Genomic DNA, 15,217 nt, shown 5'->3' with positions numbered 1-15,217 from the left:
GAGGTCACAAAATCTGTAAGAGTAGAAAAAAATTGGTACATATGTGTGTATGAATATGTATGTGTGCATATGTGTACCTGACTATGCATATTTATGTTCATAAATATGCATATATGTATGCAAATATATATTCTTTTCAGTAGATTCAATAGGCTTACTGAAAATTTGAAGCTTTCACCTTCCAGTCTACTCAATAAAGTAGCTTATTCTGTTATGGAGACCTTGAATACTTACTGAGACATTTTGTGAGTAACAGTTTATGTATTTTTGAACATGCATCAATGTGTCTAATCATATTTTCTCATTCTAACTTTACTATAGCTTATTGCTGTAAAGTTTCATAGGGTTCTCAAGCTTTTATTTTGATACACCTACTTAATATGTGATGCATCATGCTCAGGCCCTTGTGATAACAGAGGGTTCTGGCCTGATTTTTTCTTTGCTGCTCAAAATTGCAAAGTTATGAGTCAAACTGGGGCCCTCTCTTGCCTCCCATTGAGGCACCGCAATGGGGCGCACCCTGCAATGGCTGCACTCCCCTGTTCACAGTTAGTCATAGGTGGGGACCTGGGGAAGCGGAATTGGGATTTACAGCTGCAGGGCTCTCTCTGGACTCTGAGTATCTGACCATCTTGGCCCCTTGTGTGCCCAGACTTTCATTCTCACGGCACCTAAAGGGACAACATATGGTCAGTACGGCTTCAGCAGACAGCTTCTTCTGCTAAGGCTAGCGAGGCTTCCTGTGAACTTTCAGCACACCTGATTAAAGAATGTTAGAGGACTGATATTAGAAGACCCTAAGTTCGAAAGTGTATTTTTGCAGAGTTCAGGAAATCACATGCATTGATGCATGTGCGTGGTACTCATCACATCTGTTAATGTGTTTCAAGAAATAGACCACTTATTCATACATAATTTAACTTTTGGCTTTTATTAGATGCTTGACTCATGTAAAGTATAATATTAATGTAGAAAACATTAACAGTTGGAACTTCAGGAGGAGTAATTGCAGATGAAACATTAAAAGGAACAATTTATTTCTCTGTGAAAGAGGAATGGAGCTTTATTTGAGCTAAATGTGTCTAATCAGTAATCTCTACTTAAAATTTAAAATCAAAGTTAAGGATGCCCTGGTTTTATAGCAGAGACATCAGGAAGATTCTTATAGGGCCGTGATTTATTTCCTTTCGATGCTGTATATCAGTTAGCTTTTTCTCCCTGATACTGCTATTTTAATTGCTTGATCAGGGAAGCTTAGGTTTTACTTCCTATTTGTGTAGGGGTTTTTGTGTGTTCTGTGTGAACAGTTCCAACTTAGTTTCTTGTAGATTAAAAAACATATCCAGAACATAAATGCTCGGTAATCGTTACCAGCTCTTGTTTCCCTTTTTAATTTGGGCAGTCTGTTGGACATCAAGCTTTGCTCTGAGAGTGCAGCCTTTCTGTCTGTGAGGAGTATGGGGACAAGTTCTAAATTAAGACCRTAATTTCTATTTCAAGAAGCAAATATACAAGCACCATACAGAGGTAAGGACTGAGGTAGAAAACTGTCATATTGAGATCTCTACTGCACAATGCACATAAGTGGGATGTTCTTGTGTGTTGCATTTAAAGATGTGTACATTTTGTCATTTATGTGATAGAGGTTTTTCACATCTGTTTAAATTTGAGGTGTGTTAAAATATTGTAAATGCATTTTAATTAAACTATTTTTATTCTCTGACTTTTAGTTGATGAGGATTTATGTGATTGTAGAGAGGAAGTGTTATACACAAGGAAGAGTTTATCTGATTTTCATGTTGAGCTTATTATTGACCATTTACTGAAGACTGGTTATTTTACATTGCTCAGGAAAGGTGTGAAAGCTGAGTTGCTATTTTACCAGCAGCTTGTACAAGTACAGTTTTAGACTGAAGTAGTTTGATCCTGAGCTGAAAAAATAAACCTATAGGTCTTCAAAGTTATTAGACTGCTGTACTGTGATTTATCAAATAAAAAGCTTAATATAAATCAGCTGATAAAAGATTGCGGCTTAGCTTTTAATTTAGTGAGACTTTTTGCTGTAGCTCCTCTGTCAGGTTTTCCTTTTCGCGCTCAAAGAAATTGACATGGTACCCTGAAAAAAATTAAGGACATGTAATTAGTAGGTGTCTTGGGATTACCCTGTACTGGTAATGCATTATGCTTTTCTGTTGTTCAAATGCTCTTCAGGATTGTTGTAAAAACACAATGAAAAGTGTATAGAATCTTAAAAATGCCAGACAGTCCTTTCTGAAAGGTACAGTGCGTTCTCCCAGAGGTTTCCACTAAGGATCTCAAAATACAGAAGCACATTTAACTTTTAGTTAGGGCTTCTGTCAATATGGTAGAACAGAGCCTTAAAGGAAGCACTTGCAAGTTTAACTGTAAACAGGTATATGTTTGTATACTTGTCAAGCATATACATAAAAGCATCAGAACTATCAAGTTGCTGAGTGTCCTTAATCCTATTGCATCTTAGGGCATTTATTCTAATGGCTGTTTCAAAAGCAGTGTCAGTTGTCTAATAAGTAACAACCTTTTCAGAAAAAAAGCTCGCTGTCTGTTCTGTTGAAGTGTCACAACTGCCTTTAAAATTTTCTTTATAAAATTAGTGCAATATAATTGCCACGGTTGTTTGCCAGAATGAATGTTTTAGGTATTTAAAGGGGGTGGAAGGAAAAATGAGCGATTAAAATAAAGTTACTGCAAGCTCTTTAGCTCTTAGGCCTAAGTAACTTCTTATATTTCGAACCAGGTTTTTATTTATTTACTTTTAAACTGGCTGATGGCTCTTAATGATTTCATATTTCCCTCCCTCATGGGACTGCAGAGAAAGGAAGTGATTAAATAAAGGCATTTCTGGTTTCCTATTCAAAAACCAGAGCCTATAAATGTTCCTCAAAAAAAAAAAAAAAAAAAAAAAGTAGTAGTCTTAGAAGTAGTCTTAGTCTTAGTCTTCCAGTAGTCTTAGAAATATAATTTTGGTGAGCAGTATGAACAGGCAGGTTCTCTTGTACAATTACATTCTGCCTCATATGTTTTACAGAAAAAGTTAAAACACTTTATGTTTCCAAATTGGATTGTAATTCTGATATATAAGAGGAAACAAATCACATTTTACTCAAGGAAAGTAGAACACATACAAATATTGAGTAATTTCCTTGGATTCCTTAGAAAAAGTATCAAACAATGATTGTAGCAATATCAACTACAGCATATATTTAGCTGCTGGTTTTCCTATTTTGTAGCAAACTTCTGTCATGGACTTAAGTATTACTGAATACATGTAGAAAAATATTTTCAATTTTTTGAATGTACAGGGATGATGACCACCTAATCAACACTTGTTCATTTTATTTGTCAAAACTGTTCTTCTTTTGTATATATGTTATCTCTTCATATGCAAGAGAAAATGTACAATACATGATCCTAACTCTGATTTGAAGCATCAGTAGTTAAAAAATAGTTAAAAATAATTTTATATTGGCAAATATTTGCACAAAAATGGAGAAGATGCTGATTATTTGCTAATTTCACTTTCTCTGAATCAACTATTTCAAAATGAGGATTGTGTTTTAATTCTGTTTTTCAAATCATATGACAAGGATATTAAGTACGTGTATAAATAGCAGAAACTGTTTTCAGCAGAAATGTGTAAAAAGGAGTGGCTATAACAGTTAAACGACTGAAAATTATAAATAATCTAATAGTTTATTTTAGATATTAATGGAGTCCAAAAGCTTTTGAAATGACAAAAATCTCACCAACTTTGGGGATTCGTAGACTTAYGTTTGTTACACAGGTTGGGCACAGCACTGGCCATTTCCCTTTTGTGTGACTCTCTTGATTGCTGCACTCCGTTACCTAAGTGAAAAGCCATTAACGTTGTGTGGAAGAACATGACAACATCACTTCAAAGCATTAAAGCAATTCCCAGCTGTACATGTGTACATTCTCTCCACACTCCTTCTTTTTTCTTTTTCTTTTTCTTTTTTTTTGTTTTCAGTGGAAATCCTAAAATGTAATCCTCAAAGAAAATGTGCTACTATTGTGAAGCATTTTATAACTGTCTCTTACTCTGTGTGAAATGTATTTTTGCACAGTTGTATTTCTTCATGGAACAGTGCTTTCCATATACTACATCCTGATTTATACATACTAAAATGTAGTATGTTTGGCCTGTTGTATGACACGATATGTATTTATTATACTGAAGGTTCTAAAATAACACGGATTGCAGAATACCCTTTAGTTACTCAGTGCCAACTCTAATGAAATTCCTACTTAGCATTGACAGTTTTCCTTTCAAGTGTTTTGACAGTAGTCATCTCGTAAGTGCTTTTGCTCGTAGGCTCCAGTAGCGTGGATGTAACCTGATCCGTGTTTTGTTTCAGTGTGTTGACTGCTGACCTAGAGAAGAACACTTGCATTAGCTACTCTGATCAATCCATATCACATCTCAGCATTTAGTAGACAATTAATACTGCAGTGTAAAGACTCCCCAGAGCATTTTCTTAGAGCTGGATCGCTTTACACAGAAACCCCAGGAGTTGTGTGCTAAAGGAGGAGGAAGCCAAATACGGGGTGGGGGGGGGGGAAGGCTTTAAGAAAGCTAAATCTAGGAACCAAGTTCTGTTTCATTTTCTGTTGTACCACTCTTATGTCATTCAAACTCCATTTTTTTATGGAGTGTTAAAAAAAATCTAGTTGTATTTTGAAGTTGATTTGTTGAAAAGGCGTTATAAAATATTTTAGTAGAAAAGATACTGTTTGCTTATCATGATGTCAGTTTTGCCATAGAGCTACTTTCAGGAAGTTAGATTTCAGTGTTGCCTGATACTGTGTTTAAAAAAAAAAAAAAAGGTCTTTGCAGGATTTTGAATGTATATGAGCACATTCTGTTAATGATCAGGCAGGGCTTTTAGTGTTCTGTTTCATCTTTAGATAATGAAATATTTAATCTTTAGAGAGCATTCAAAGAAACAGATGAGAAGCCTTTACTAAGACAATTTGTTGTTGCAGGTGACTACAGTTACTGTACTATTCTCTTTTATAGGTTGCTGTGTTGTAAGGAGCATAACTTAGGTTAGTGAGAGCAGGTAATAACTAACACATAAAATTGACAGGAAAGATATTTTAAGAACGTGTTACATTTCTTCCATCTATGTATTGCTGGTGATACTGTGCAGATTGTAAAATGATAATGAGGCCAGATGACATGTAACAGTAAACTTCAAAATTAGTTTCAAATGTGTTAGTATTTGCCACATTGTTACGTTGTAATTTTCATTTATTTAGGTAGAGTGAATGAATTTTTCATCAGAACAGATTCAAGCTTTGGATTTTATGCGTGACAATGTCAATAATCTTTTGCTACAAATAAGGCAATATTAAAAAAATGTAGTTTTCTTTGTGGTAATTCCATGGCTAAAATTTATCATTCCACTTTTCCCCTGTGATCTTGAAGCAAGATGTGCACTGGCATTGAATAGGGATTTGCATTTGGTATAAAATGCAAAATTTTTGCATAAAAGTATTGTTTTGTTTTCAAYGATACACTAAAATCACCACAGTTCATGGTATACTTCTTTCTGTTAGAACTGTTCTACTGTTGTTTTGTTTGAAGGTAAAAAGTGATCAAAGTCATTTGAGCATGTTGGGTATTTACAGAATATGTTTGTGTAAATATATTGTACATTTAATTTCAAAGCAATTTTATTGAGATCTTTAGCTTGTCCTGTTTTGTTATTTTTGCAGGACAAAAGTGGAAGGTAAACACCCCCTTTAAGGTCTCCCTTTTTTCATAAACTCCCATTCAACCACATTTTTCAAGTCAAAACTGATTTTTTGGGACATGTGTAAATGGTTTAGTATATGGCATACAGAGTGAAGAAATGTGTGTGGTTTGTTTCAGTACAGTGTCATATTTCTATCCTTAGGACTGAGACTTTAAAAAAAACAAAACAAAACACCCGTTTGCTAAGCAGTAAAGCTATACAAAAGCACCTAAAGACTATCTTAATCATAATAGAAATTAAATGCAGTCTTTTCTGCCCTTCCTCAGGGGAAAAATTGCAGTTCTCTTTGGCCATCCTGTAAATGTTTAAAATGAAGAAATCAAACAAATAAGAGCTGGTGGATTTTTTAACACAGAGCTCTGTTTCAGTTTGGAAATGGATTATGTGACAGCGTAGGCTTTGTCTAAGCCTTTCTAGAGGATTGTAGTATAAGCTATATTAATTATTTAATGTTTGTTAGTAATGTGCAAAGAATTCCAAATTCTCTGAGGCAGTACGCAAAAGATAAAATAAATGACCTGGCACATCAGAGTGTTTTTCTGCAGGCTGCAGGGTTACACAACTCACTATAAGAGACAATAAGATTAAAGGTGCAAGTGATGTAAGGGAAAGGGAGTGGCAACCGACGTGCGAAAAAGATGATGCTTCAGACTAGAGAGGAAAATTAGACAAAGTGGTATTCAGCGGAGCAGAACAGTGAGAACTGAAAGCTGGGTGAGACTGAAATGACAGGAAACAGAGAATTACACCTTGCTACAGATTTTGGCAATGAGCACTGGCAATGAGGTTTAAGGACTGATTTTCTTAAATGTCTGTCCTATGTGTATGATAACTAACAATAGGGAGGAGGTGTGTTTGTCCCCTCCTCCTTCTCATTGCCACCAAAGGCCTAGTATTCTTACACATAGAATAAATATCTGTTTAACCTATCAGATATAGTTTATATGTATTAATATTTTTCCGTGACTTTAGAATATAGATACTTAGTCATGTGGAGTCTAGACCTCCTACATGAGCGATATTCAGCATAACTCTAATTAAACAGAAGTTCTTGAAACGTATTTTGTGGAATAGTGACTGGTTATGTGGTACAGGCTTTCACAGTTTTCAGCTGCTAAATCATGTTTAAGACAGCTTAACTCTATTAATTATACCTTTATATATTCAGTAAATAATTATAGTTATTACGTGGATGTGTAAGATGCGAGTGGTATAAAAGGCAAACTGGATGCTCAAATATATGAGAGCAATTGGCCTTGAAAGGTCTTGCCATAACAATTTGCAGCTGTATTAAGAAATGGTTTAATAATGTCTACACTAAATCAATGTATTTGCAATAGAGTATTCATTACAAAAGCTTATTTCATATTCCTCTGTAATACTGGCTATTATGTTCATCCTTGTGTTAACTAAAGGTTATATAAGATTTCAGAATAATCTAGAACTAGACCAAAATGATTTAAAAGACATGTATTCAGTACAGGCTTCTCATGTTTGCTTATTTCCAACCAATAACGTGTTCTTTTAATTTTTTTCTAATTTATGCTTTGTATATATGGTCTTGGACTCGGATAGGACCAGAAAGTTACATAAGTACAAGATGTACGTAAAAAGAAGTTATGTAAAACAACTTCAGATCATCAGTATATTGTCTTTTGGAAATGTCTTTTGTATGCTTATTGAGGTATTGCTGGTTATTTTTGGAAGGTTGCTGGTGAGTGCTGCCTTTATGACGCAATTCAAGCAGTTTGTGAGACCTCCAAGAATCCTTTCTATTCAGACCAACTTTTGGTTTTTGCAGGTACTACAGAGCGGGTGTGTCTGATCCAGGGAACAGTTGAAGCGCTAAATGCAGTTCATGGCTTCATTGCAGAAAAGATTCGAGAAATGCCTCAAAATGTGGCCAAGACAGAGCCCGTCAGCATTCTACAGCCTCAGACCACTGTTAATCCAGACCGCATCAAACAAGTGAGTTTTTGGTTAGGAATAAAGAGTCACATCAGCTCCTTAAAATTAACTTCTTTTTTAAGAAACCTTAAAATTTCAAGGCTGCAAGGGGTCAACATAACATGTTCTTTAAGATGATGTTATTTTACATTTTAATAATTTGCTGGTCCTCTTTTTCCTTATACTTTTGTGTTCCATGTTTCTCAGCAGTTCTTTTAGACTGTGTTTTATAAATTCCAGTGCCACACTAATGTGTTTCCTTTATAAGCTCATTTTCTTTCTGTCTCAGGGAATGCACTTCTAGGTTTTAGCTAGAAAGGATCATTGAATTTTAAACTTAAAATATGAACCTCTCTGTAAATTTTTTGAGTTATTAAAAAGCAAGGAATTAACTGAATGTGTTTCCTACTCTTATGTGTATAAAATAATACCAAAAATGTTAATTGTTCTTTAGATCCTATAACACATACTTTAAAAGTTTATATGTCAGAATTTGAAAACATGAGGATAACTTGCTTGGAATGTTTTCTGTTATTTCATTTTATGCTATTTGTGGCATCTTTTTGCCTATGTTTTACATTGACTTCCTTTAAAATCGGTAGGTGATGCAAAATATATTTACAAGGTATCATGGTCTAATATTTTCTTTAAGTCATTACATTTTCCCAAACAATTTTAATTTGAAAAAGGGGTATACTGTATGGAAAATGTGAAATATGTCACATAGGTTTTTAAATAAATCATTTGTCATTTTATTTAATAAGAAAAGGTTGAAGACAGAAATGAATGAACATTAGTGGAATTTTACCTTGTCTCTCCTATCCTATATAGGATAGATTTTAGTTTCTCTCCTGCCCTGTATAGGATAAGATAGTGTAGTACTTCTCAACTAGCAAGGTTCAGTGTTCTATAAAGTAATTTGATAACTGCATGCAATTATTTCGCTTTGTGTATAATGACATATGCAGAATGCTTATATGATGATGTAGTTGAACAGGATGAGTTTGGAGTGATCACACTGCTTTAGATGGGTGAAACTGTGCATACGCCATTGTATATGATATCTAATAATTAGTACTACTTTATATATTCTGTATACGCTATGCTTCTCCACAAAAAAAACCTCTAGGTAATTTATAAGAAATTACTTAAAAGAAAAGCTCCAATTTTATAGGATTCTTTTCTCAGTTATTAGATATGAAAATGAATATGTCTGAGAGGTAGAGAGAAAAAGCTGGAGAAAAGATCGGTATCCTAAATGGCTTTTCTGCATGTAAAATGTTAGATTTTATGCCAATATTTCTTAACCCAATGGGAAATGAGTTTTCTTTATTACAATGGAAAGTTTTTTTGCCCCTTTGCAATGAAATGAAACTAATTTTTAGCTCAGTAAGTTCATGAAAAATTAGATTACAGGGCTGTTAAGGCTGACATGCTTAAATACTTCCTGTCTTGTATCTCAAGCTGATACGTTTTTTCCACACGGGACCTGAGGAGGAAATACTTCTCTGGAAAATTTATTTGTAAAGTTGTCAGGGGCTTTTTTTGGTTTTGTTTTTTTGTAATGTAACTCCATGTTTAAAATATTAAATTAAATCCTGAAGGGATGGATTAGTGAACAGAGCTACTGCTACTGAAGTTAAGACACAGGCTAAATACAATGTATCACTTTTAAGACCACAATATATTGACTGGTTCTGCATTTTAGAATTTAAAGATATTACCTGTACATACAGGTGCATAATAATATGACTGTGAATATATGGAGATGTGCGTGTGCATACGTTGGACAGTTTTAACTGCAATGAATTGTTTAACTTCTATTTAATGAAATGACATCTTTTCCTGATAAATTCCTACACTATATATATTGACTCCATAACTCTAAAATCCATTATTTTCACCAAGATGTGAAATTGTTAGCTTAGTTCTTAGAGTTTGCAGTGAAGTAATGTATCCTCCAATGTCAGAATATCCTTTGTCTAATAGATAAAATACCTCTATTTAAGAAATTTAAAGGATAATATTTTATAACAGGTAATTGTGACCTAGAACTCGGGGGGGGGGGTTGTTTKTTTTTTGTTTTTTGTTTTTTACAGAAGACAGGTCACAACTTTAATAAATGGGTCAGAGTAATGTATAATACAAGGCATTACGGACCTGTGAAAAATAAGCCTTGTGAATTAAAATTTCTTTTTGCACAAACTTTTATGTGGTTCTTACTGTCTTCGAATATTACCCAAGAACTTTGTGACCCCAAGTCCTACTTTGCAGACTGAAAAAAGAAGACTTAGTGTTTGAGATTGAGAGTAGGTCTGAAATAATAAACAYGTCTGTAAATTTTGCCTTCATTAAGCACCTTCAAGAGATTTCTAATGGCTTTTTAGCAGTGGCTACCAAAATGCAGGAGCTATGAATGAAGATTCCTGTAGGTGAAACCTTGCAATGCCATCCAGGTCTATATGACTATGCATCTCTCATTTCCCTATTGTCATTTCTCTGTCCTGATCTTCTTATAAATGCTCCCATCAGAGGAGCCAAGAAAGGAAGTATCTTTTGGCTGCAGTTTCAGTTTAGAAAGTCTGTAGGTAAACCTTCCACTGATTACTTGAATTTCAACACTTGCAACATGTTCAGGAAAGGCATGGGTATACACTGAGGCTGTCTGGCCTGGCATTTCTCCTTACTATTGAAGTCACTGTCCAAACATTCTGATGGTTTCCTTAACTTAAGCTTTTTCAGCCTCAGAAGATTCACAGGCAAGTCTATCTGGTTCAGTTTAAGCCTTCTCCACTGTATTTTTGCAGATTTCCTGATCCCGTAGACTTATCTGTAGATACCAGGTAGCTGTGTCCTCCAAGCAGATCTGATAGATATTTAATTGTCAGCTGTTTGAATCTTTTACCTGTATGTAACACAGGGCAATCTCTTTGTAGATGCCAGCCATCTGCTGTTTCTATGTATCATTTGACAATAACCAAGAGATTCCTGTTCCCTTCTACTTTCTAGAAACTGCTCTGAGCATCTAACCTCCCTTTTCTCTCTTTATTAGTCAAAGTGTCACACCAACTTTATCAGACCATATTGTAACCCAGGGGGATAGAGTATAGTTTTCATAAAGAGGTCAGGAGCCTGAGATGTTTTGAGTAGCTTGGCTTTGTAGTTAGCACAGAGTTTTAAATTTTACCTCAAAAATTTATAGCAGCTATTATAAACAATGGAAAAAGGCTGTGTAATGTGCTCTTATCACATCACCTTCTTCAGAARCTTTTGCAGCTTCTTTATATGCTAACTGAATTTTCCTTCCAGCTTTTACAGTTATTTATAGGTAGCAGGAGTTGCAGCAGGTTATCTGGTAAGCACATGGAATCACAGACAGTCATTGCAGAACTGAGTATTATACAGAAGGAAGGATGGCTGATCTTACAGCTATCCGTGCTCCGAGCAGGAGTTTGCACTGACTGGACTACTGAGGTCCCTTTCAATCTCATTCATTCTATGATTTGTGAAATGTTTGGCTAGCAAAGCATGAACAAAGGTTTCAGAATTTCTTTTCTGGAAATACAGAGTACAGCTTTCATATATAGAACTTCTGATTAATACTTTCAGTGGAACCAGATTCATTTCAGCTTTTTCAGTAGATAAGTAACCTCTTGCAATTTTTAAATTTACACTTCCATTCCATTTGCTCATCATGGTCTCTGAGACTGTATTCAAAATGTGAAAACCTGAGTATCTGTATTCAGATTTGTAAATTCACATTTTTGTAGTGAAAATGACACTACTTTTACTTCAGAAATGTTAATAAAAAAAAAAGAAACACTTATCGATTTTAAATAAAAGATGGTTTTACTTTGAAGTGCTTAAATAAACCCTGACTTCAAGAATCCAGATTTGAAAATATTGGCTTAAATAGAGGAATTTTTTTGAAGTATGAGATATGAGTTTAATTTAAACTATTTTCAAATCAGTTGTATTCTAAAACTTTTAGATCGATATTTTAATCGATATTTTGACAGACTACAGGGACTTGGTAGACCTCATTGATTTCTTAAAATGCCTCTCCCCCCAGTTAGCCTTTCTTATTTTTAGCATCCATTTAACCCAACAGTTAGTCACGCAGGGCAACCTTACAAAAATCCGAATGTGAAAAAATATCTCTAGATTTTTCGTTTGAGGTAAATGATAAACATAAGCAGTTGTGTAGATCACTGTCTCTTCATCTAGTCAACAGTTTCTCATAAACTTCACTCAGGTTTGAATATATTTGAGGAACATCACCTGTTACCATTCTGCAGTGAATAAGATGATACTCAGTTTACAAGTTGTTTACAAGTTGTCAGGACAAGCAAAAATGAGAAGTAAGATGTGCCATCCTCTACTAGAGCGAATATTAGGACGGTTCTTTATATTAGGTCCCACAGCAAAAGTTTAGCATTCTATAAAAAGAAAACTTACTGTATTTTATCCCTCAAGTGCCCTTGACTTAATTTTGGTGCCAGATCACTGTCCTACTTTCATTTTCTATTTAATTTCAACAGTGCTGGATATAATCTTGATGTGTATGTGAAACTACACTTTATGAACCTCAGTTAATTAACTCTTTGTAGCTGATGATTAACTCTTCATTGTACGTGCTTCAAAAGCGGAATGAGAACAGAAGATTGTGTTGAGACATAAACAGTACCATTCAGAATTGCAGAAATTTTGGACAGTGCTCTGATGCTTAAGGCAATCCTAAAGTTATCTCAGGGCTTCTAGTGGCATTGTGGTTTTAGTGATATTTTTCCAGACCCCAAAGTAGCCCAGAATCAAAAGGTGACTTTTTCTTTCCTTCTAGGCCTCAGAGTGTTTTGACCCATATTTTAGAAACTTCTTTTATGTTTTACTGCCCATTGCCTGTGTCTGCTTATTAACTTGAGTTTTCTGGTATTTCTACAGAAGACCTCCAGATCTTGTAGTTGTTCCGTATTACTGTGACAAGTTTTGAGGAAAGAGAAGGTCATGATTCTTCTTTGTACGTTTTACTGCAATCTTCATCCTAAGCCATTTCCTCCATCCAGAGTTGCTCTTAAGATCCAAGTGGCAGRCGCTGACTGGCTTTATGCTACCTAACCCTTCCTGTCCCCAGCCAAAACACGAGATAATCTTTCTTTTACATCATACTTACCAGTTTTTCTGTTTCAAGGACAAGACCTCAAGAGTTCATAAACGCATATAAATTACCTTTGTAAACACCTATAAATGAGTGTTCTGTCTACATACGCTAACTTTCTTACTCTTTCTCTCTTGACTTATGCCCTATATAGTCTTTTACACAAAAGAAAAATGAAAACTGAACAGACTATGAAATATCATTAAAATGTCAGTATTTTCTGTTTTTTATAGAAGTGAAAAGGTAGCAAGCAAGGTTAGACCCAGGAAGTCATCCAAGTAGCCTTTTTACAATCTAGACTGTAATTAAATAAGTAATCCTTAATTATTTTTTTCAACATGTATTTTTAAAATATATTACATATTTTTATAGTCATTACTGAGATAATCATATGCCTAATAAAAGCTACAGGTTAAAAGAGTTCACAGCAGTTGGAAAAGTAGACTGTATTTGGCAAAGCAAGCAGTCTGTTTAGAAAGGCCCATTTCTGACATTGGTGAAAGTCTCAAAAGTTAGTCTTTTATGTTGTTCAGCACTATGGGATCTGGCAGAGCTCTTTGTTTCTTTCTCCTTTTAGCTGCTGAAGGTATTCAACTATTTGAATACTATAGTATTCAAAAAAACCCCACCCTTTCTTAAAGTGTATAAAAATATTGGCATAAGCAAATTATTATCATCACTTTAATTTCAGTAATTTAAAAGAACCAATATTAACGTGCAAGACTGAAATTTATATTAGCTTATAATAATAATAATAAATACATGGGTAGTATTCTTACCAAGATTTCCATTGCATGGCAAGCCCTGTAAGAGGGAAACTAGAAAGTGGTAGATATATGCAATTTCAGCTTCACATTTGAATGTCCTCCTTCATAATGCTTTCATCTCTCCACCGCATTTTTAAATTGTATTTCATTTTTTCTGCCTTTTCTTTTTGCCCTTCTATATATTAAATATRCTAATATGTACTGAGAATTAGAGTAATACAAAAAAGTTGTCTCAGTACAATATTTATTTAGTGTGTAAATATTTAATTTTTTAGTACAGGTTTAAGGGTGGGACTTTTGTCATTTTTATATAGCCCTGCATTCAGTGATCCTTGAAGTCATAGGAAAGAGGTCTCAGAAAACCTTCTGGAACACTGCGTGGAGGGAGTGTATATTCTGTACAGCTGTGATATGCCTATCTCTTCATTCTGTTACTCCAAAAATGTGAAGCATGCAAGTGTCATGCTTTGGCCATCTGTCTGCACACTTTAGCAGGTTGTGCAGCCTGAGAACAGTCTCTCACAGTATAATAAATTCTTTGTGGAGAAGACAAGGAAAAAGTATTTTCTTGGACTTTCAGAAAATACTATAGCTCAAATATGGCATAAACCAAATCTTACTTCTAACAAGTAAGCTCATTTATTACTTAAAATATGTTTTCCCGAAACATCTGTTCTAGAAGCTTAAAAGAGAAAAAAAAACTGTTACCTTGTAAACATTGTCTTCCATTCACTTGCTCATAAATTATATAAAAGGAAATAATATTTAAGAAGAAAGAGAAGGCCAACTTCACCTTAGCTTGGGCTGTGTTATTCAAGGTATAGCTTTTTAACAAAAATTTTAGAAGTCTTAAAAATGGTGTAGAGTAGGAATTCTCACTGGCCTTTTCTGTAGCTAGGCAACCTATACTTTCTGGAAAGCTGCAATTATAGTATGAATGTTTCAATCTGGAAAATTAAAAACCTGTAATGTGAATTCATCTTATGATTTCTAACCACTTTATATGTCTCATTCACAGAAGCCTAAAAACAACTAATTTCAAGTGCTTGCCTAATGCAATATACTTGATAAATTTTGAAGAATTATTCTACACTGCATAATAAATAAGAATTATTGAGGTCTGTCRCACTTTCTTTAAGAAGCCTTTTTTATATGTTTTTGAGAAATAAGTTTTGCTACTTTAATATTGAAGAAATAAATAGGTAACTCATATTTCACGTGTCTACAGATTTATATGGAAGCATTAAAAGGGAGATATATTTGATTTTTATATATGTACAAGTGATCACTTCTTCATGAAGCAGCTGAGCAGAATATACTCTGAAAAACAATTAAAGTTAATGAGTAGTGTATAGCTAGATCACTCAGGATCAATCTTTCTTCCATCAGTCCGAACGATACAGAATTGGGCATTTTGAAATGAAAAATGTTTGACAAAAATGGAGGCTGCATAAATAAGAAATCCTAAGACTTTGAGAGTTTCTATATTTTTTCCTATTTAGTAAAAAGAAAAAAAAAAGAAAAGTTAT

At 34.2% G+C, this 15,217-nt stretch overlaps 1 protein-coding gene across 2 annotated transcripts in view; it reads left to right on the top strand.

Annotated features, from left to right (window-relative positions):
* The window catches only part of NOVA1 (NOVA alternative splicing regulator 1), a 154,004-nt gene that overhangs the window by 105,418 nt on the left and 33,369 nt on the right, over positions 1–15,217 (top strand). For both annotated transcript variants that reach the window (XM_026076023.1, XM_026076022.1), the window contains exon 3: positions 7,621–7,787. In XM_026076023.1, the coding sequence (XP_025931808.1) occupies positions 7,621–7,787 (167 nt within the window). The remainder of the gene's footprint in view (positions 1–7,620; positions 7,788–15,217) is intronic.

The sequence above is a fragment of the Apteryx rowi genome, unplaced genomic scaffold (assembly GCF_003343035.1).
Source record: "Apteryx rowi isolate R43461 unplaced genomic scaffold, aptRow1 scaffold_421, whole genome shotgun sequence".
NCBI classification, from domain to species: domain Eukaryota; kingdom Metazoa; phylum Chordata; class Aves; order Apterygiformes; family Apterygidae; genus Apteryx; species Apteryx rowi.
The sequence above is the reverse complement of the archived record's forward strand: the minus strand, read 5'-3'. Positions and strand labels throughout refer to the sequence as shown.